Here is a 24,173-nt window from a genome sequence, read left to right as displayed (position 1 = left end):
GGTGCGGGATTCGATACGGGGTGCACTGCACCACAAGGCGACATCGCTAACCGCTCGGCTAAAGGGTCAAATTCGTTAGCTAGGGACTAACGTGTCTTATTAGTAGTTTACATTATTATAAAGCTGTATAGGCCTGGTACGATTAAAAAGACTTGATTCGAAGGTGGAAGTTTGGAAAGTTCAAAAGTCATTTTTTAGAGCAGGTTTTTGTTTTATCATCGGATCAACTATGTAAAAATCCATAATGACGACTGAAGCCATCCGTGATGGGCTATTGACGCTGGCGCGCGCGCGTCCCCCCCGGTGTCAATCACCGCGCATGTTCGACGCGCGACGTGAAATGAAAACCACCCAGACCGGAAGCTGGCTCGTCAGACCGGCAGCCGGCGCGGGAGTTCCAGTCAGCGGCTTGAGGGGACCTGTCGGGATGGGCGTCGCGGCGGTACCGACTCCGTAACGCGTGGACAGGTTGGTAGCTTAAAACCCGGAGTTTAAACCAGTTCCGAGTGTATTGGCCGACATGTTTTTTTTTTAATTATTTTTTGAAAAAGTCGTCCGGTTGAATCAAGTCCCAACTTTTACCGAGGAGCGCAGCCTGCGGTCGTGTGTGTCCACAGGTGGATGAGCTGGGTTAGCGAACTGGACCGGCCGGTCTCGAGCCTCCGGGTCAGACCTGGTTCATCATCTGCTCTGTTCATGTAACCATCCGAATTTGGCCGTTCAGAGAGATTCGCCTGTGACGGCTGGAGTTATCTAGTCTTAAAATTCCCCTTTAGTCTCAGTTTATCCCAACAGAGGCGCCCCCCCGGTACCCCCCCCCCCCCCGCCAGGCCAGGCGTGTGTGTTGCGGTTGTTGGCCACGTTTGTGCCCTTCCTTAAAATCAGGGGCGGTTCTAGGATCAGAGCTTTAGGGGTGCTGAGCACCCCAGAGTGCTGGCCGGCCAGTCAAGATAAATTGGGGGGGGGGCGGTGGATCAAACCATTTTCGAAGCATGGGGGTGCTGTATTTTTGTTGTTAAAATATTACGTTTAAACCATATACTGGATATGGTTTTGACATTTCTTCAGCTTATTAAACATGGACATAGAGTAAAAAAATAAAAAAATCTCTTAAATTTTAGGGGTGCTGGGGTTCAATTTAGGGGTGCTGCAGCACCCCCCAAAATGGGCTAGAAACGCCTGTGCTTAAAATGCCTCACTAATGTGTTGCTTCGCTTATTATAATCATAATTCCGATTAGAGACGTCACACCCGGGACACCATGGGGGGGGGGGGGATAACCAACTCGGCCTTAATCCAGAACCGTGTGGCACCCAACATAATTCACACATGGTTGCCAACAGACTAAAACTTGAACCTAAGGAAATATCCATATAGCATGTAGAGTGATTTATTTCAATTTTTCCTCATAAAATGTTCAGTAAATGTTCCTCTTCATTGCAATGGAATTGAAACAACGTTATTCCGTGTTCAGGATGTGGTTGTGCACTGAATACGGGGCGAATTTAATTTTGCAGTTATTTTTCTGAGTAAGTTGGCCAATAGACCCTTTACTTTATTAAATGTGATTTTTATTTAAGCTACTTGCTTTGTCGCCACACCCAGCCAATATGATGAATACTTGTGTATTTGTTTTAGCTCAAGTATCAAATTTTTGCTCAAGTATTTGCTACTCAATCTTGAAGCGGTACTTTTCTTGTACTTAAACCGAAACCCTCGATTCGGCTTTATTTGTAAATGTTGAACGTGCATGAGAAATGCTTGATGGGTAAGACGCAGTTGGAGACACATCTCACCACGTCTGTAATGGGCGCTGCCGGTTCCGGCCACACCAGCCCTGTTTCCATTGACACCATCCGGGTCCTGTGTCCCGTCCAGTTTTCCTCAGTGACCCGTTTGCCCCAAAGCTGTTGTTGATTTTTCAATTAAGTTTCGGTGTTTTTAAGTTAGGCTGTTTAGTTTGTTGGTTGTCAGAGTGTACAGTCATGTAACTGTCATGTGTTCCTGATACCCTCCTGTTTCCTATAATTAACCCTTTGTTTCACCTGTTACTGTGTCTGCATTTGGGTCCTGCTCACGCCTGACAGTATCGGCCTTACTGGATTTGCAAGCCGGCAGATCAGAAGGTTGCTAAAAAAGGGAAATTGGCCAAAGCTTGGTTCCCAATTTCAGAGCTAGCATTTTAACATCTGCAATTTGACATATAAGTTCTGATCAGTCTCATCAATGTGACCCAAATTTAATGTTTGTGCCTCCAGAACTCGTCTTTTTAATGAATGAATTAAGCATGTTTGAATGCCCAAAGATTTATGGATATGACAAGCGAAGCCGTGGCCCAAGTCTTGAATCTAAAAAGTTGCGATGATTAAAAACCTTCTAAAAAAAAAAAAGGTTTGTTCTCGCCATCACCGCTCCCTCTCCTCATTCACTCTCTAGCTCGCTTGACCAACACCGCTTTCCATGAGGAGTACCTGGCTGCAGCCTGCAGAGCTGGGCAGGGTTCAACATCGAACATTTAATCCCATCCCTAACCCCAACCCTTGTTCAACCTCATTCAAACCAATGAAACTGATATTTAACCACGCCCAAATTAAACGGTTAAACCAGTCAAATCAAACGGTAGGTGGGATTAAATATTTGACATAGAGGTGGTGAAGGCAGAGGAAAATGCGTATGGTGAGTTGAATGAGAGGTTGGACACTAAGGAAGGAGGAAATGACTCGAATCGATTGGCTAGACAGAGGTACCGAGTTGGGAAGGATGTGTAGCAGGTCAGGGTGATGAAGGATAGAGATGGAAATGTGCTGACAAGCAAGGAGAGTGTGTTGAGAAGGTGGAAGGAGTACTTTGAGGGGCTGATGAATGAAGAAAATGAGTGAGAGAGAGAGAGAGAGAGAGAGAGAGAGAGAGAGAGAGAGAGAGAAGGTTGGACGATGTAGGGATAGTGAATCAGGAAGTACTGTGGATTAGCAAGGAGGAACTGAGGGCAGCTATGAAGAGGATGAAGAGTGGAAAGGCGGTTGGTCCAGGTGACATACCTGTGGAGGCATGGAGATGTTAAGGGGAGATGGCAGTGGGTTTTTAACTAGATTGTTTAACACAATCTTAGAAAGGGAGAGGATGCCTGAGGAGTGGAGAAGAAGCATACTGGTACCGATTTTCAAGACTAAGGATGATGTGCAGAACTGTAGTAACTACAGAGGTATAAAGGTGATCAGCCACAGCATGAAGATATGGGAAAGAGTAATAGAAGCTAGGTTAAGAGGAGAGGTGATGATTAGCAAGCAGCAGTATGGTTTCATGCCAGGAAAGAGCACCACAGATGCGATGTTTGCGTTGAGAATGTCTATACAGAAGGTCAGAAGAACCTACAACAGTGTGCCTTTGTGGATTTAGAGAAAGCACATGACAGGGTATCGAGAGAGGAGGTGTGGTATTGTATGAGGAAGTCGGGAGTTGCAGAGAAGTATGTAGGAGTGGTGCAGGACATATATGAGGGCAGTGTGACGGTGGTGAGGTGTGCGGTTGGAATGACAGATGGGTTCAAGTTGGAGGTGATTTACATCAAGGATGGGCTCTGAGCCCTTTCTTGTTTGCAATGGTGATGGGCAGGTTGACGGACGACATCAGGCAGGGGTCTTCGTGGACGATGATGTTCGCTGATGACATTGTGATCTGTACTGAGAGTAGGGAGCAGGTTGAGAGCCTGGAGAGGTGGAGGTATGCACTGGAGAGAAGAGGAATAAAAGTTAATAGGAGCAAGATGGAATACCTATGCATGAATGAGAGGGAGGACAGTGGAATGGTAAGGATGCAAGGAGTGGAGGTGACGAAGGTGGATAAGTTTAGATACTTGGGGTCAGCTGTTCAAAGTAACTGTGTGTGTGGAAGAGGGGTGAAGAAGAGAGCGCAGGCAGGGTGGAGTGGGTGGAGAAGAGTGTCAGGAGTGATTTGCGACAGAAGGGTACCAGTAAGAGTTAAAGGGAAGGTTTACAAGATGGTTGTGAGACCAGCTTTGTTGTATGTTTTGGAGATGGTGGCACTGACCAAAAGAAAGGAGATGGAGCTGGAGGTGGAGGTGGTAGAGTTGAAGATGTTAAGGTTTTCGTTGGGACAGACTGACAGGATTAGGAACGAGTATATTGGAGGGACAGCTCAGGTTGGATGGTTTAGAGACAAAAGCAAGAGAGGCAAGATTGAGAGGGTTTGGACATGTGCAGAGGAGAGATTCTTGCTATATTGGGAGAAGGATGTGGAGATGAAGCTGCCAGGCAACAGGAAAAGAGCAGGTTTATAGATGTGGTGAGGAAGAACATGTTGGTGGTTGGTTTGACAGAGGAAGATGCAGAGGACAGGAAGAGATGGAAATAGATGATCCGCTGTGGCGACCCCTAACAGGAGCAGCCGAAAGAAGAAGAAGAAGAAGATTCTTATCTAAAAAAAAAAAAGCTCCAGAAGGGGTGTCCGGGTAGCGTAGCGGTCTATTCTGGTGCCTACCAACACTGGGATCCTGGTTCGAATCCCTCCGGCTTGGTTGGGCGTCCCTAAAAGACACGATTGGCCAATGAAGGGAGAATCTCCACTTTTTCAGTACACATTGTTCATGTTGTTCACTCCTAGCTACTTGTATGTTTATTATTATTATTATTATTATTATGGGGTTAATTTCAAATGGGTTTTGACTGAATGTGTATTAATTCCAGCCATGTGAAGTAATCCAAGAAATAGCAAAGTCCACCTAGTAGACCAAAAGTGATAAACAATAACACAATGTGACGTAAGAAGTACAAAATACTACGTCACTCACCGTGTTTTAGGTCGCCAAGGAATTACCGTCTTCACGAAAGACAATAATCAAAACTTTTATTTCACTATCGTTTTTTTACTTCTCACCAGCTGAGGAACCTGGGCTAGTTGTCGTAGTAGTTTTACTTGACAAAAAAAGACGAGGCAGAAGCTTTAAATTGCCAAGGATTACACAACAAAGTTAAAAATGTTCCACTGTGGTCCTTGTTGGTAAGCAATGGCAGTAGACATTACATTATTGATGGCACAATAAAAATAAAAAAAAATTGAGACAAAAGGAAAAATGAATAAATACATAAAAAATGACTGTGTGTATATATATATATATATATATATATATATATATATATATATATATGCCTGTAGGTATGTGAATGTATATTTATGTGAATATATATCTTGTGTATATATTAGACAGCCTTTCTAAACTTAGCCAAGTCTTTATTTTGCCTTTGAAATATCTTGTTTGTTTTTTTTTATGTCTTTTACAATCCAGAGGTAGTTTATTCCATTCTGAGGCATCCTCGGAGTAATAGCCCTCTAGTAATATTAAAAAACATGCAGTTTTGTGTCTGCGGCTGTTGTTTTGGTCAGTAGAGTCATGTCCGTGCTTGATAAAGGCGGTGAAATTGAGTTTGGACGGCCGGCGGGTCATGTGGTCTGACTCAGTTAACTTATTCAGCTCCTTCAAAGGGGGCAAATAGAAGTGGGTTTTTTTTTTCTAGTCATGGACAAAGAGTGTCTTTCTTTCTCTGTCTCACCCTTTGTTTGGTTCGTCCTCTCCTGCACGTCCCTTCCCCTCTCCGTAAGTGTGATCCGGCGACTCAGGCCGGGTTCTAGGTCGGGTTTGATCGAAGGGCCAGAAGAGGAGCCCGTTGGCGTTGAAAGGAGACCAGGCAGGCGGCCGCCATGACGGATCATCTGCCCCCTGCCCTGCTGGAAGCCTGCGTGGTGGTGGGAGTGCCTGCTGACAAACTCCGAGAGCTCTTCCAGGTACACACACACACACACACACACACACACACACACACACACACACACACACACACACACACACACACACACTCTCACCTCTCTGTCACACTGGTTTTTCTATCCTTTGACAGACACTGGAAGTTTGACTCCTCTTCATAATGTGTCGTTTGCGTCGGCGTTCACTGATTTTATAATCGACGGCTATTCAGCAAACATGGCGTAGGTTCATCAGCACGGCTCACTGGATGGGTGGCGGTCCGCTACGACCACCGAGATCTTCTTTTCCACCTAAACAAAATGTCCGTTTAGAGGTTTTTTTGTGGCTTGGAGTGATTGCCAGAATGTAATACTACTTCCAAACAGGCCATGTTATACAGGGAAACCTGGATTTTATTTATTTATTTATACTTTGTTTTTTCCCCTTTTTTTTCCATCGGGGAAAGGGAATGAAGCATACTCGCTGTTTTTCATCAACGCTCCACATCATTTTCTTAATACTCATTACTCCATAATTGAGACCCCCCCCCCCATCTATCTGTAGGTTTGCTGTTTTCTTTTTCCCTTCTTTTAATCTGTGCACTTTGACTTGGTGTAGCACTTTCAATTAAAACACATTGCATTGCATTTTTTGGGGGGGGGCGGGATTTCCCCCTTTTTCTCTCCAATTGTACCCGGCCAGTTACTCCACTCTTCCGAGCCGTCTCGGTCGCTGCTCCACCCCCTCTGCCGATCCGGAAAGGGCTGCAGACTACCACATGCCTCCTCCGATACATGTGGAGTCGCCAGCCGCTTCTTTTCACCTGACATTGAGGAGTTTCGCCAAGGGGATGTAGCGTGTGGGAGGATCACGCTATTCCCCCCAGTTCCCCCGACCAGAGGAGGCGCTAGTGCAGCGACCAGGACACATACCCACACCTGGCTTCCCACCCGCAGACACGGCCAATTGTGTCTGTAGGGACGCCCGACCCAGCTGGAGGTGACACGGGGATTCAAACTGGCGATCCCCGTGTTGGTAGGCAACGGAATAGACCGCTACGCTACCTTGGCGCCCCCCTGCGTTGCATTTTAATGTGTGAAATGTACTGTATAAGTAAAGAGTGACTGATATGTGCTGTAAAATTCTTTGATATTTGTGTAGATGTTCTTATACAGTCTTAATCCTTCTATATTTAAGATTTCGCATGAAGTCCTTGTCAGGGAAAAAGTGAGCATAACTGCTCATCTGGAAATGTGCAGCTAGCTTTGCACATGTGGGATTCAGTGAGGGATTCAACAAGCTGTATAGATGAGACCAGCTATTTGCAGTTTCCCTATTTGAGAACTTGTAAGTTTTGCTTTATACACTTCACACTTACATGATGAGACCTAGTAATATCCTATATTTTCTATATTTCAACTACTAATGGTATATATTCTACTTGGACATGCTACATCCTCCATCTCATGTGAGCCTCCTGCTGTTTGTTGTATGTGCACTTGTTTGGCTTAAGAAAATACTGATTAAGAGTCAAGCCAGTTTTTAGATTGAGTTAAGTGCAACTTTAGAAACTTAATTACCACAGTCAAGAAAATTAGAAAACAAATTTTTCAGTTTGAGGGGTGTCCGGGTAGCGTAGCGGTCTATTCCGTGGCCTACCAACGAATTCCCGCGTTGCCTCTGGCTTGGTCGGGCGTCCCTAAAAGACACAATTGGCTGTGTCAGCAGGTGGGGAGCTGGATATGGGTAAGTGTCCTGGTCGCTGCACTTAGTGCCTCCTCTGGTCGGTCGGGGCGCTTGTTCGGGGGGGAGGGGGAACTGGGGGGGAATAGCGTGATCCTCCCACATGCTACGTCCCCCTGGCGAAACTCCTCACTGTCAGGTGAAAAAAAAAACAGCTGGCAACTCCACATGTATTGGAGGAGTCATGTGGTAGTCTGCAGCCCTCCCCGGATCGGCAGAGGGGGTGGAACAGCGACCGGGACGGCTCGGAAGAGTGGGGTAACTGGCCGGGTACAATTGGAGAGAAAAAGGGGGGAAAATCCCTTCATCCATCCATCATCCAAACCGCTTATCCTGCTCTCAGGGTCATGGGCATGCTGGAGCCTATCCCAGCAGTCATTGGGCAGCAGGCGGGGGAGACACCCTGGACAGGCCGCCAGGCCATCACAGGGCTGACACACACACACACACACACACACACACACACACACACACACACACACACACATACACACACACACACACACACACACACACATTCACACCTAGGGACAATTTAGTACAGCCGAGTCACCTGACCTACATGTCTTTGGACTGTGGGAGGAAACCGGAGCACCCGGAGGAAACCCACGCAGACACGGGGAGAACATACAAACTCCACACAGAGGACGACCCGGGATGACCCTCAAGGTTGGACTACCCCAGGGCTCGAACCCAGGACCTTCTTGCTTTGAGGCGGCCATGCTAACCACTGCACCACCATGCCGCCCCATTTTAGAATTCCATGTTAGGATGAAGCGGAGGCAACATGTATCTAAACTAAATATAAGTGAAATTTAAAATGAAAGGAGACATTTGATTGTTGCTGCTAGCCTAGTAGCTCGGTGTAGAAAGACGGGGCTGGCAGTAGCAGCGCTGCAGCAGCAGTGCTGTCTGTATGGACACCACATGCGCGTGAGCCGCAGCAGTTTAGTGAGGTGTCCGTCACATACAGGTAAAGGTAAGTGGTGTGGACCAGGCCCAAGATTGTGCAAATTATAACAAAAAGAATAATCCTCTCTCTCTCTCTCTCTCTCTCTCTCTCTCTCTCTCTCTCTCTCTCTCTCTCTCTCTCAGTCCAGTCAGCAGGGTGCTAACAATAACGGCACTCCAGATCTGTTGGACCCTGAGGTACTCCATGTCCTGGCTCCTCCCTTCGTCAGCAAAGAGCATGCATGGAGTGACGTGAGGCCATTTGGGAAGCGCCGGCGCTCCTTCATCAAGAAGAAAAGGGAGAGAACACCTCCACGCATTGTGCCCCTCGGCGAAGGTCTGGTGTGCCGTCGTTTGGTCTGGTACCCCACTGATAGGGTTTTGTGTTTGCCTGTTATCTGGTTCTGTATCTGCTGACCTGGTCTTGTTTTTCTTGGCCTCGTCTCGTGTCAGTTTATGTGGACTGGATTCAGTCTGGTCTAAAATCCACTGGTGAGGTCTAGCGTAGGATCTCAAACTAAGGGAATCATGTTTTCTGCAAAGTATTTTAGTGTTGGCTGACTTAGTTGCAGATGACCCTCAGTGTGAAGCCTCATTGGTTCCATAAACAATTCATTTCATCCATGGTAAACGTCTGTGTGTGTTATTTTTTTTCCTTTTTAGTGTCTAGTTCTTCTTCTGGGAGCAGAAGTGGAGGAGGAGGAGGAAGTGAAGATGTTAGCGTGCCTAAAGACATTGATCTCATTGCTCTGCCTCAGCTGTGTTTCCCTGGTGTGTACACACACACACACACACACACACACACACACACACACACACACACACACACACACACACACACACACACACACACACACACACACACACACAGAAAGTGTTTAGACTACTGTTTTCAGCTGCTCCCGTTAGGGGGCGCCACAGTGGATCATCCGTTTCCATCTCTTCCTGTCCTCTGCATCTTCCGTTGTCACGCCAACCACCTGCATGTCCTCCCTCACCACATCCACAAACCTCCTCTTTGGCCTTCCTCTTCTCCTCTTCCCTGGCAGCTCCATATTCAGCATCCTTCTCCCAATATACCCAGCATCTCTCCTCCACACATGTCCAAACCATCTCAGTCTTCGCTCTCTTGCTTTGTCTCCAAACCATCTAACCTTAGCTGTCCCTCTAATATACTCGTTCCTAATCCTGCCCTTCTTCATCACTCCCAATGAAAATCTTAGCATCTTCAACTCTGCCACCTCCAGCTCCGCCTCCTGTCTTTTCATCAGTGCCACCGACTCCAAACCATACAACATACCTGGTCTCACAACCATCTTGTAAACCTTCCTGATTATTAAAAGGGGCGGGGGGGAGGCCACAGTAGTACTGTTTTTTTCATACAATCCATATGTACATGTGGACAAAGAAATACATGTAATGTATCATTTTCTCTTGGTTTTTTATGGTTTTACCAGGTGGGCTCCAAATAACCAATGAGCACAGAGAAGAGCAGTTCCACTTCCTGGTTTTCACCGACTTATTTGGCAACCAGACTCATGGCGTAGTGATGCAATGTCCCCGGCCTATAATGGTACCTACCCAACATTACTCACACTGCATTTTCCAAACTACAACAGTTGACCCAAACCCCAACGTTGTGTTCATCACCTGAAAAGAAAGTTAATCGATGGGGATCGCTGTGAAGAATTATTTATTACAGCTCAACTTTTGGGCAGCACTGTCACTTAGGATTGAATAGCATGATGGCATTACTGTGTAGCCCACTTATATGACATTGTACTACAATCAGCTAGCTAAAACCAACAACCAAAAAGGCTTACAATGGCCATTTATGGTCTTCATGCAGTGTAATGCTTAACTCACAGTACCTAACCTTAACCCTACCATTGGTCTGTAGTTTTTTTGTATACTTACGAAATGATGATGTAGTGATATGAGATTATAAACCACTGCTTCACAACAAAACCATTGCAAATAATGATAAACAACCTTGAGTACCATCATCTTCCATCTATATGGGAGTTGAAAAAGAGGCCACAACTTATTATTGTGACTATCGTGAAAAAAGATACCGTTGGTCTTGTGGTAGTTTTTGGCAAAATATTCATAAACACTTAAAAAACTTTGTCTGCTTTTTACCTGTATGTGTTCTTTTAGGCATATATCTGTTGTTAATCCTTCATATTTTTTGTAGTTTGGAACATTTTTGCTTATTTTATGTAGTGCTTTGAGACTTCCTGTTAATGAAACCTAAATGTGTTATTATCAAATATTTTATAATTATCATCATTATTGTCTCTGTTGCCTGTGTTTTGCAGGAAGGGAAGTTTTTCTATCAGAATTCCCATGGTTCGGCCAAGGTCCCTAATCTTTATTCGGCCTATGCGTTCTGCATCATATCCAAGCACCCCTACTACACCGCACTGAAAGACTGCCTGTCATGGTGAGAACCAAGTACCACATCAGGGATATGCTGTGATCTAGAATATAATGGAATAGAAAAGAATAAAATAACCTTTATTGAGAGTTGGTATGCAGCTCCTTGAGTGATGCTCAAAATAGTCGAAGGTTGTGTTCGTAATAGCTTGTGCGCTGAAGTAGAAAGCTAAAGACAATTTGATCAAATTTGTCGAATGGAAAATTTCTCGTAGATGAGACATTTTGGCCCCAAATATGACCTCATCTCTCTTGATCTATCTCTCTCTATCTGTAGTCTATTAGTCCAGCTGAGGACTTGTCGTTTGTCAGACTTGGAGGAGAGGGTGAAGGAATTTGCTGCCAAACTGGCACTTGTGCCCATCCCGCCCCCGGGGCAGCTATATTTGGTAAGTGTGTGTATGCGTGTATGTGTGTGTAAGTACTATGTGAAGACATTTGGGGTGTGCATGGCAGAAAAACGTATGTTTAACGGAATAGTTAAATTACTCTTAAGGGTAGGGGTGTAGCGGTACACAGAAGTCACGGTTCAGTTCACACCACGGTTTGGACATCACAGTTCGGTACAATGGGGGGAAAAAGCAACATATAACCTCAAATGCATAAAGGCTAGGTTTCTTTTCATTTATTTTGAACAGAGAGTAGTGCAAGTTAGAGACAGACAGAAGGGCATAGTCTGGGTGGAATTCGTGGAGAAAGGTAGCTGGAGTACTTTGTGACAAAAGAATGCTGTTGAGGGTAAAGGGGCAAAGTATATAAGTGAATAGTCAGGCCTGCCATGCTGTATGGTATGGAAGCAGTGACAACAACAGAGAGGCTAGAATCTACACTACAGGTAGCAGAGATGAACATGCTGCGTTGGTCCTTGAGAGTGACTAGAAAAGACCGGAAGAGAAATGAAGAAGTGAGAGCTACTAGGCTAGCGGCAAGTCCTCAAAAAGGGCTTTAGTTCTCGAGATACCCCTACCCGAGTTAGAACAAAACACAACCATGTTTTTTCATTCCCCATATGTGTCCCATTAATGAAATGGATGGTTGTGGAACTTTATTTTTGTGGGAAATAAGTTTTTTGGGCTATTCTTTAGACCTACCCTAATATCTGAAAAAGAGCCAAATTAGGCCAGTCCAGATAGGGGTGAGGTGACAAAAAAGCCCATAATTTCATAGTGCTCTCTCAGAATTTCCTCAGATTTGCTGTGGTATGAAGTAGGTATCTGCCCAACATAACCAGAGAGTAATTTTTTTATTTATACATAAATAAATACTGATATAAGCTCATATAAACATAGCTTTAACTTAGCCAGAAATTGAATATTTGTGGATAGGACAAGAGCACTCCTTAACCTTTCTCTTATTAATTGAGAAAACATAGATTCCCACAGGATATACTATTACTGGTTGGCCTAGGGTGCTATTGAACTAAAACCAAATGGTTGTGTGGGTATATATTTGGGTTTTTATTGCAAACAAGGGGAATTAAGACCTACTACTTCTCTGGAACCAAACAAATTAGATGATTACAAAATGCTCATATTTGGAGAGGGAAAGGCCAGGTGCTGTAGGCTACACCAAACAGTCAGAATGTGAGCAACCCAATAAAGCTTAACTAAATTACAAACATAAAGATCTAAGGTGTAGGTAGAATAACTTTTATTGAATAATCCATTTAAATCAGACCCAAGAACAAGAACATACCATACAAAAATAGAACAGATAAAATAAAGTGTGTGTGTGTGTGAGTGTGAGTGAGTGTGAATGAGTGTGAATGAGTGTGGAGCAAATGCTACTTCTCCAGCCTGATGCGGCCCCTGAAGTATCTCCCCAGTGCCTCAGTGACAAGTTCGCTCAGTGACTGAGCAGAGACAAATTCGGTGTCTCTGCTCAGTCTTGGTTTTTTGATTAGGGACTGATCCTTGTCTGGGTCTTGCACAGTCACGGTAGAAGTAGTGCAATAGGCCAGGTTGGTTGTGCTGGAGTAATTTGCTCTGCATGACTAGTGGTATGAGACTTTCACTTTGAAGGAGAGTAGGTCACTTGAGTGGGGAGAGAGTCTCTTGTGAACCTCGTCATTTAGTTCCTGGGCAATTTTCAATATTGTTTTTAGTCCTTCCAATTTGGGGTTCTTAATATATGGATTTTTTTTATCATCTCGCAGAGCTTCTCCACATATTAGGCATAGCTGTTCATGTAGTGCCAGTGTTTGGCTTGTTGACGGTGCTGGCTCTGTTGGTTCCATAAGTGCACAGCTGGACTCAGACACAGCTGGTGAATACAGAAAACTCATTTAACATATTTGCCACACAGACACGCACAGACACGTACACACACATGTACACGTACACACACACACACACACACACACACACACACACACACACACACTGTCAAGAGTTAGCTTTGTGCATAACTGCCATTAGCACTGTGCAGTGGTATGCTAGCTAGCTAAAGGAATAGTAAGCTGGCTAAGCTAGCTAAAATAATAATAATTCTTTCAACACAAAACATGTTATACTCAATTTAAGAATATATAAAAATGAATTAGACATTTGTGTTACCTGATCTGTCATTAGACTGGTGGTGATGGTTTCTTTCTTTTTTTATTTCTGCCACGTAACATTGACAAACCTCTGGATGAGGCAGTTTAAAAATGGCAGTTGGAATTTAACAAACAGGGGAAAAAACAAGTAGGCACACCAAAGAGCAATCAATCCATGTTTGAGAGTGTGAATGGAATGTGGTGCTGTATTTTGTTCATTACCCTATTGACTTCAGAGGGTGATATGGATTGTATATCCCAAATTAACACTAAACAATGAATATATCTCTTTCAGGAAGGGATAGCTTATGGTAAATGAAAAGGATATTGACTTCCAAAACCTTTTGATTTTGTTCAAATTAAAAGGTTTTGTGTTAATCACCATGAAAAATAATTTACTTATGCTTTCCGCCTATTCATCACTGTGTTTAGAGGTCAATAGTACATAATTAAAACAAATTATCAACATAAATTCAGGTAATCCTGACTACTCTCACACAAAACTATAGGTGGATCAGAGCTTCCTTTGGAAAACTAGACTGCGCATTGTAACCCTTGCACCCCCAGAAAGATCTTTATTGGCTCTATGGGGTGCATCACTTCTTCAGTTGATTTCACTAATTTCTCACAAAAATAAAGTTCCACAACAGTGCATTTCTTGAATGGGAGACCCTGAAGATAAAAAGAAAACATGGTTGTGTTTTGTTCTAACTCGGGTAGGGGTACCTCAAAATCTGAGGGCCCCTCCTGCTAGACATTCATGATCAGAGGAATGGGAAGAGAGAGAGGAAAGAGAGACTTTGGGAGAACGTCTTTATGCAACAGTATCTGTCTGAGGACCGCAAGTCAGGGGCGCAACGTACAAGACACGCCACCAAAGTACAACACACGCCCACATCCGTACAAGAAACGCCTACTTGCCAGTTCAAGAAATGCCCTCAGTACAAGAACCCCCCCTGCACTGAGGTTAAAGCTGGGAGCTTAAGGTTAGGGCAAGTGATGGGAGTCCTGCTACAAGTAATGCCCCTACATATTTCACTCCTGTATTGCAGTCCCCAGACAGACCCTTCTCTCTTTATGCAGCGCTAGCTGCAGTGCACACCAACAACTTACTACTAAAACTTCTGGCTGCTCCTGTTAGAAGTTGTAACAGCAGATCATCCATTTCCATCTCTTCCTGTCCTCTGCATCTTCCTCTGTCACACCAGCCACCTGTATGTCCTCCCTCACCACATCCATAAACCACCTCTTTGGCCTTCCTCTTTTCCTCTACCCTGGCAGCTCCATATTCCGCATCCTTCCCCCAATATACCCAGCATCTCTCCTCCACACATGTCCAAACCACCTCAATCTTGCCTCTCTTGCTTTGTCTCCAAACTGTCCAACCTGAGCTGTCCCTCTAATATCTACTACTACTACTACTTTTGGCTGCTCCCGTTAGGGGTCGCCACAGCGGATCATCCGTTTCCATTCCTTCCTGTCTTCTATGTCTTCCTCTGTCACACCAGCCACCTGCATGTCTTCCCTCACCACATCCATAAACCTCCTCTTTGGCCTTCCTCTTCTCCTCTTCCCTGGCAGCTCCATATTCAGCATCCTTCTCCCAATATAACCAGGATCTCTCCTCCGCACATGTCCAAGCCATCTCAATCTTGCCTCTCTTGCTTTGTCTCCAAACCGTCCAACCTGAGCGGTCCCTCTAATATAATCGTTACTAATCCTGTCCTTCTTCGTCACTCCCAGTGAAAATCTTAGCATCTTCAACTCTGCCACCTCCAGCTCCACCTCCTGTCTTTTCGTCAGTGCCACTGTCTCCAAACTATACAACATTGCTGGTCTCACAGCCATCTTGTAAACTTTCCCTTTAACTCTTGCTGGTACACTTCTGTCACAAATCACTCCTGACACTCTTCTCCACCCACTCCAACCTGCCTGCACTCTCTTCTTCACCTCTCTTCTGCACTCCCTGTTACTGTGAACAGTTGACCCCAAATATTTAAACTTATTTGCATTCGTCACCTCTACTCCTTGCATCCTCACCATTCCACTGTCCCACCCTCTCATTCACCCATAGGTATTCCGTCTTGCTCCTACTTACTTTCATTCCTCTTCTCTCCAGTACATACCTCCACCTCTCCAGGCTCTCCTCAATCTGCACCCTATTCTCACTACAGATCACAATGTCATCCGCGAACATCATTGTCCACGGAGACTCCTGCCTGATCTCGTCCGTCAACCTGTCCATCACCACTGCAAACAAGAAAGGGCTCAGAGCCGATCCTTGATGTAATCCCACCTCCACCCTGAATCCATCTGTCATTCCAACCACACACCTCACCACTGTCACACTTCCCCTCATACATATCCTGCACCACTCCTACATACTTCTCTGCAACTCCTGGCTCCCTCATACAATACTATACCTCCTCTCTCAGCACCCTGTCATATGCTTTCTTTAAATCCACAAAGACACAATGTAACTCCTTCTGGCCTTCTCTATACTTCTCCATCAACATTCTCAAAGCAAACATCGCATCTGTGGTGCTCTTTCCTGGCATGAAACCATACTGCTGCTCGCTAATCGTCACCTCTCCTCTTAACCTAGCTTCTATTACTCTTTCCCATATCTCCATGCTGTGGCTGATCAACTTTATACCTCTGTAGTTACTACAGTTCTGCACATCACCCTTTTTCTTGAAAATCGGTACTAGTATGCTTCTTCTCCACTCCTCAGGCATCCTCTCACTTTCCAAGATTGTGTTAAACAATCTAGTCCACTGCCATCTCTCCTAAACATCTCCATGCCTCCACAGGTATGTCATAGTGCGCACCGACAACCACCAGGTGGCAAATGTTAGCAGTCCAGACTGCAATCTCTCTCTCTCACTCTCTAGATGCACCTGGCTTTCAACTAACTTCAATGTAAACCCATCCGCAGCAATATCTGAGGCCCAGAGCCACTGCTCCAGCCCTCCATTCACTCCAACATTAACCCAACTGCAGTGTTACAAGACGCTTTACTGCCCGCAAGTATTTTCCTCACCAACCCAGTCGCCAGAATAAAATGTTAGCATTTTACGTTTCTGCAAACCACGGATACGTTAAAATCTTGACGTTTCTGAAGCAAAAGTATGTTTCATATCAACATTTCAACTTATAGCCAATGTTGGAGCCTGCGTTCATGTCTCATTGTCAAGTTTCGGTCTGCGACAAGAAAAAAAAAAAGGCTGACATTCCTTTTATTCCCAGTGGAATATGCAATATTTTAAGATAGTTTCGGCATTAAAATGCGTTTTGATAACCAGTGAAAGGTGAGTGACCTCATCAGTCTAAACTGACTGCAGGTATCCCCACCCTTGTAAATAGCACAGTTGCATAACAACCGAAACCAACGATTGGTTTCATATGCAGGCCCCTCCCTTTGGTCCAGGGATGGTCGTTCCCTCTTCACATAGATGGCCTCTTTGACTCCCTGTTCAAACCAGCGTTCCTCCCTATCAAGGATGTGCACATCCTCATCCTTGAAAGAGTGGCCACTGGCCTGTAGATGGTGTAGACTGTGGAGTCCTGGCCTGGCGTTTTAGCTCTCCTGTGTTGTGCCATCCTCTTGGCCAGCGTCTGTTTGGTTTCCCCGATTTACAAGTCACGGCAATCCTCCCGGCACTTAACAGCGTACACTATATTGCTCTGTTTGTGCCAGGGGGACCCGATCCTTGAGGTGCACCAATTTCTGGCACAGCGTGTTTTGGGGTTTGAAGGCAACCAAGACGCGATGTTAAGAAAATCTCAGGATGTACCACATTTCACCGACCATATTAACTCGGTGGACAACCACATCAAATTCACCAGGGAGGATGTGAAAAATGACAAGTGAGCCTTCTTAGACTGTGAAATTGCAATTGGCTCATATAAGATACTAAGCAATCGAGTAATTTGAGGGACAGACTTGTAAAGACAGATCTCTGTCACTAGGCCTACACATTTTTTAAGCTCTGTTTTCCCGGGAATACTTTCCTTGTTTGAACTGCGTAAATTGTAATGCCATAATCAAAGGGGACCATTTTTTATAACCCCAGACAGATAGACAAAGTAAAGTCAGGGGTAGAATCACATGCAGGACCACACATGTAGTCTACCTACAATTTACGATTTCATTTTAGCAGACGCTTTTATCCAAAGCAGCGTACATCTGAGAGTTAATGCAACACAAGCAAGGATCTAGCCAGGAGGCGAAAACACAAGTGTCAGCAAAAAAACTAGGTTCAAGTTTGATATGACGTAGGTATCAACAGGCAGTGCATTGAAGTGAATTTTTTAAAAGAAATTATTTTTTTTTTAAATACCATCAGGTGTGGAGGTGTTCGAGAAAGGGCTGGGTCTGGTCTACCTATTGAGACATCCTTTTGAGTTTTGCTGTCTGGGCAAGGAAAAAAGGGAAATGAGAATTAGGATCACTGAGCAAAAGAGTAGCATCAGAAATAAGGAGGAGAAGTCTCCTGTAGTCATTGGGCGGCAGGCCGGGACACACCCTGGACAAGCCACCAGACCTGGGCCATTGTCCACCCAATGACTGCTGGGATAGGCTCCAGCATCCCTGTGACCCTGTGTAGGATAAGCGGTTTGGATAATGGATGGATAGAAGTCTCCTGTAGCTAGACACTTTAATTCTACTAGCCATGGAGTTTGTAGGCTACAGTTAATGGTCGTTGAAGCTGTTGAGCCACTGTTGAGGGGAAGAGATAGGGAGAGGAAACGTCTCCAAAGAGCGGCCTATTGGATACACTACATACAGACTGAGTAGCTTAGGGGCTTAAACGATGAATTGCCTTTGTCTTGTTTTTTTATGAACACAGATGGTTATTGATGTCTAGGTATTTGTAATTCCTGTGGAGGTTTGGCACATGATTTTACATATGTACATACTGTAGATGGATTCTCTTGTTATTGTGTAAATCAGTTGGGTCAAAACCTAGTATATGGCTGGACTGCGGCTACATTTAGAAAGCAGCAGTTTTTGCATGACTACGTTCAAAAAGCAGCTGTTTTGACATCGGCTCCATGAACAGCGGCTGTACTGGACAGCAGTTTCCAAGTCCTGATTCTTTATACAGTTAAATAGCGCCAATTATTTTTTTTCTATATGAAATAATTACCTGGCTACAATCACTGCTGCCATGATCATTGGAAAGTCTAGGCGTGACACCCCTTATAAATGCACTTCAGTTACCACCAACTCTCTGAAGACGCTATTTTCACTCTATCTGTATGTGGCTATTAGCGCTGGTGTTTGTGCCTACTCACTCTGCCTACATATGCCCCTACCTGAGCTACTGTCAACAGGATTCAAGCACTCTTCTGCCACCTATCGTCTACAGTTATCATGTGCAGCACCCCCTCTTTACTGAGGTGCCAGCATTGCTTTAGCGTGGTAGCAGTTGAGCCAAATGATGGCGTGACATCTGTACCTAGCAACGTCGTAGTGGGGGGGAAACGGGAATGGACCTACCAGGGCCCAGAAAGGGGGGGGGCACTCGGGAAGCCTAGAATTAAGTTTGTTTTGGTTTGCAAATCTTTATTTCTAACTAATAAGTGTCATAACGTCAGTTAGAATTGGCTCAATACATCGGTTGAGGGACTTAAAGAAAATAGTGGAGGCTCTCTGAGGCCCCTCTCACCCCTTACAAAAAGTGCAAAATGGTTTAGTCCGCCCCTCGTGAGCATCTCTCAATGCAGCTCATCTAGTCCTGTCGCGAGTGACTGCTAATACAAGCACAAGCACAGAGTCATGTCTTTCCCAAAGAAAGCAAAATCTGGGTTCCAGAACAGAAAAGAAAAAAAGGAAGGGGGAGAAGGCAAAATGAGGGAAAACAACTGTTGAGTAATTTTTTTCCAAAAGAAAGGTGCGCTAGAAGCTTTTAAAAGTAAGGTGGCTAGCTAACTCCTACTACCACAGCTAGGTAGCAACTAGCTAGCTAACTCCTAACTCCTGCTATCTAAACACAGTAGGAGTTAGCTAGCTAGCTAGCTAGTACTGTAGCACATGCAGTATCATACATTTATCAGCATCATAGCTACAATGATGTGAAAGTGATGCGTGAGAGACAAAATAGGAAAGGGGCTCACAGAGACTGCTTATGTATAGGACCCAGAATTTTGCGCTACACCCCTGTCTGTAAGGGCGGTCAGTGATTATTTCATTACAGCGCAGGAACAAAGGTTCCCTCATGGAAATTTGATCCTGTATGCACCAGTGTTGTTTTCTTAATGTTTATAAGTTTTGTACATGCTAGGCCTAAAGCGTGATTTATCCTTCTGTGTAGAATCTATGCAGAGCCTATGTAAGTGGCCTGCACTGCTGTGAGCATTCATAGCTGTGCGCTGGTGTGTCTGCAACACTCTGTAATAACACTGCCAAAAGGCTAATTGGCAGTGGGGTTTCTCTGCCCATGTGTTCAGTTTCTCATAGTAGAAGATGTTTCTTCATATATTTCGAACAATGACAGTTGAACCTGAGCAGATCATCAACAATTACTTTTACTGAAATTCATGCAACACAGAAAACAGAGAAGACATCTGAGGAAATAGAGTGTATAACCATTGAACCAACTGAGGCAGATTAAGGGTATGGACGAGGAAATGCATCTCGAGTAATTTTGGATGTCAGCAGGTAGATTTGACGATTTGGGTCATAATCTGCAACCATTTATCTGGCATCAGTGTATGCACAGTATGTCTACAGACATTACTCAGAAACTGGCAATCACCATTCAAGTTTTAGCTCCAGGTGAAAGCTAACAGGCTGTAGCAGCTAGCTACAAACTCGGGTCAAGCATAGTGTCCTCCATAATTTCAGAGGTCTGTAAAGCTTTATGGAAAGCACTGCAGCCAGAGTTCCTTCCCTGCCCTTCAATCGCCCAATGGGAAGCTATTGCAACTGATTTTTGGTGTCTGTGGAACTTTCCAAACTGTGTTGACAGCATAGGCGGAAAACATGTGAACAATCAAGGCACCACCGGACAACCACAAGGGCTCACACTCCATTGTCCTGATGGCTAAGACTAGATTTGGTTCTATGCTGCTTGAACACAAACTGAACCTGTACCCACCAGCCAGTCTCTCTGGAACAGCAGTCAAAATCCCTTATATATCGTCTCTCATAATAATATAACTGTTGGTGATGCTGCATTCTCCCGACACAACAATCTCGTGCGTCCCTTTGCAGATATGTCACACACATTGAATTCAATGAAAACTAATTTTATGTATGTATGTATGTGTGTGTGTGTGTGTGTGTGTGTGTATCCAGTGAGTCAAGTAAATTCTTTATGAGACAGTACAAGCCTGTTTCATGCCATAAGCAAATTTCTTTTTTTTTTACATACAACTGTATATACATTTTTATATACAACTAGCACTTATACCCCACTGGTGAACCTGAAGACGCTACAATATATTTATAGAGCACTTTTCAGAGTACTCAAAGACGCTATTACATAAGTTAAAATGAACCTAAAAACAACACACCAAAAACATAAAACACACAACATTAATCACACATTAAATGCATTTCTGAAAAGGTGAGATTTGATTTATGAGTTGAACGTGGACAGATCGGTGCAATCTCTGATGTGCTTGGGGAGAGAGATCCAGAGGGAGGGGGCCACTATAGAAAAGGCTCTGCATCCAAGATGCGGCTTCAGATTTGGCCAAACATTATACTATTTTATCGACCGAACCGAACCATGTCTTCATGACAATGAACATGTTATATTTCTCTTGTTGTCGTCACAATTTGACTGTGTCCCGGTGCTTTATATGGGGTGCCAGCCAGGGACAAAGCAAACCCGGGCACTTTTTTCCACCCAGGTCCTCACTCCTCATTGCAAGTCTTTTTCGGGGTCGAACATACTTATCTTGTCCCTCAAGTTCTTCCACCTCTTTGTACATTCCGTGACACCCAAACCGATGTTTGTAGAGATGTCTTTCCGGAGTTTGCTGACTTTGCTGTTTGCAGTCTTTGTAATTTTGTGAGTCGTACAAATGTACTTATTTGCGAATTTCTTCAATTAATCTCTCCTCGATTTGGTCCATGGTTCAGTCAGCTGGTTGGTGAAGAAGGAGCGGATGGAGAAGAAGAGGCAGCCAGAAATGCGAAGGAGGAAATGCAATGCTACCAAGTGGACCAATCACAGTTATTGGGGTCTGCATCGCCGCGGCGTGTAGTTACATTTCTGGGGAGGTGCACGTCAGGCGCGGCTCTACGCAGAAGGATAAATTGGCCTTAAATCAAGTCCTTTGTTGTTGTTGTTGAACACTTAAATGGATAATAGGGCTGAATGTGATTAGAGCAGTCATAACACTGTCAGAATAAGAGGCTAGTTAAAGTCAGGGATTTCATTACCACAGCAGCCAACCATACTGAAAATATTTGCACTTGTGATTCTCTAAGACATTTTGAAATATAAAATTTGACCAAATGCCACATGTACTGTGCTCAACCGAAGCAGGCCACAAAGTTGGTGGTAGCACTAATGTGCTCACACTCAAATAAAATTTGTTTGTACGTGGAGTATGAAATTATGAGAGTCCACCAAATGGTAAAGGTACTACGTAAAAAATGTAATGACACTGGTATTTGCTAGTAAAAGATGTCTAATAACAATGAAATTAATAGTGTGACTATTTTCTAGATGTTTTCCTTGCGTCCCTTGACCATTGTGTTACCATCCAGAGAGGACAAAGATCGCTCGGCGGTAGATTTGGATCTTCATCTACCTTTCCTTTGCTTCAGACCACAGCAAGTATTACAGGTAAGAGACGCGGGGCATGCAAACATACATACACAAATGCACAAAGTTTGTTTCTGCTGGACTGTCTTTGTGGCTACTTTAAGACCGCAGGCGTGCTCAGTTGTATTTCCCCAGTAGTACTCCACATGTGCCACAGGCATTCTCCCAAAACTCATAACTCATTCGATCATCGATCAGCTGAGGTGATAACATTAATCGGTCATTGAAAGGCGAGCCGAAGTGTCGATACAAGACAAATGTTGCTCATCTTTCAGAAAAAAAAAACTATGATCTGTGATGCATTTAACAAAAGAGAATTGGATTGGAGGTGAGGTCTGAAAATTCTTTCTTTCTCTCTCTTTCTCCCGTTCTCTTTAAAGTACCCCTCCACTCAAAAATGTGTTTTTCTTATGTTTGTGTCCCCCCCAAAATGTCTGGCCTTGACTATACTGACTAGTTTCTGTGCAAAGCTTATCACTAGAGTGGTATTTTCATAAATTCCTCTACTGGAGGAGGAGCTGTCTGTGCACTTCCCTGAAATTTGAGATTCAAACGTACTCCGGGCAAGCTTTATATCGTACGTCACAAATCCGAAAGCCAGTCACTGTCTAATATGCAGATACAGGGCAGGCAAAGAAACCTAAAACTTCCTGCAGAGAGCGGACTTGTCAGTACAGACAGCCAGTTTAGATTAGCATAGTGAAAGTTTTGACAGCGAACATGGTAGAATGTGCAGTAGACCGGACCCTGGAACCTTCCTTCCACTAGCTACAGAAAAAAAGTCCCACTATACTGCTGAAATGGTTACAGACATCAGGCTCACATGCCTACAGACCTGGAGGGACTGCGTATCTGCAATGCTAATTTCACTGAGGAGTGTTTCCATAACCTAATGCAAGTCACTGGGTTTTCACAAGAAATTCATTTTGACGCCTGATGCTATGCTAACTATTTATCCTGGGACTGTGACAGCAAGCAGGAGTCAGTATGTAAGTTGTGTATTTCTTTTACACAACCAACAGTCAAAAGCTTTTTGCATGTAACATATTTCCTTTGTGACATATAAATAGCATTGACTATGTTAGCTTTTCTCCCCAATTGTATCCGGCCAATTACCCCACTCTTCCGAGCCATTCCAGTCACTGCTCCACCCCCTCTGCCGATCCGGGCAGGACTGCAGACTACCCCATGCCTCCTCCGATACATGTGGAGTCGCCAGCCGCTTCTTTTCACCTGTCATCGTGCGCTCTAAGGGCTGACGGAGTGGCGTCGGTAACTGTCGACAGTGGGGGGGGTCCCCCCCTCCGGTGACCCCCTCTGGTGATTTCTAGGCTTGGTCCCAAACAACACTCTCAGAACCATGAACTTAAGTGCGGTGCCAGTCGCCTTGCCCTGGTGTCCTGGCAGTTTTGAATTTTAGACTGCTGTCAGTGAGCCAGTTCCAAGCCGCTATCAAAATACAGATATTACACATAATATAAAAATCTCAGCTAGACGGAATATGTCTTTCTGCAAACTTTGATAATTACGTAATAAGTTGGTAGTTTTTACAGGTAATTTTACAGCTAACCCTAACCCAAATTGCAAGGTAATTTCGACCTTATCCCTAAGAAATTACGTGATAATTACTAGGAAATTACTAGGTAATTTCTGACCCCCTAAAATAAAGTGTAACCAGAATAGTAGATGTGCTTCCAGCCCCTTTTCTGAGTTTTTTTTTTACTTTTTATGTGGGAAAACCATGTTAAACAATAAATTAATCATCTCAGAGTATTTATGAACTGTAAAACGTGTCTGGAGGGGTACTTTAGCTCTGTCTCTCATTCTCTTTAAGTCCCTGTCTATGTTCCTGCCTCTTGTGGGTTTTCTATGAAGCCAGTGTTTGCAAAATTTGGGAAAAGGCTAAAAGAAAACATCGAATAAAAATAAATATTGAAAAAAAATTTATGTACTTGTT

General features: G+C 44.2%; 1 protein-coding gene across 1 annotated transcript in view; it reads left to right on the top strand.

The window, feature by feature from the left end:
- The first annotated feature begins 435 nt into the window (after positions 1-435).
- Positions 436-24,173, top strand: part of LOC130118226 (DENN domain-containing protein 3-like) — a 61,890-nt gene continuing 38,152 nt past the window's right edge. The window contains exons 1-8 of the mRNA XM_056286624.1: positions 436-468; positions 5,617-5,799; positions 8,597-8,804; positions 9,149-9,223; positions 9,910-10,025; positions 10,774-10,898; positions 11,169-11,280; positions 22,118-22,237. Of these exons, the coding sequence (XP_056142599.1) occupies positions 5,716-5,799; positions 8,597-8,804; positions 9,149-9,223; positions 9,910-10,025; positions 10,774-10,898; positions 11,169-11,280; positions 22,118-22,237 (840 nt within the window). The 5' untranslated portion in view covers positions 436-468; positions 5,617-5,715. The remainder of the gene's footprint in view (positions 469-5,616; positions 5,800-8,596; positions 8,805-9,148; positions 9,224-9,909; positions 10,026-10,773; positions 10,899-11,168; positions 11,281-22,117; positions 22,238-24,173) is intronic.

This window comes from Lampris incognitus, chromosome 9 (genome assembly GCF_029633865.1).
Source record: "Lampris incognitus isolate fLamInc1 chromosome 9, fLamInc1.hap2, whole genome shotgun sequence".
In the NCBI taxonomy this organism is placed as follows: domain Eukaryota; kingdom Metazoa; phylum Chordata; class Actinopteri; order Lampriformes; family Lampridae; genus Lampris; species Lampris incognitus.
This window is presented reverse-complemented; position numbering and strand designations above follow the sequence as displayed.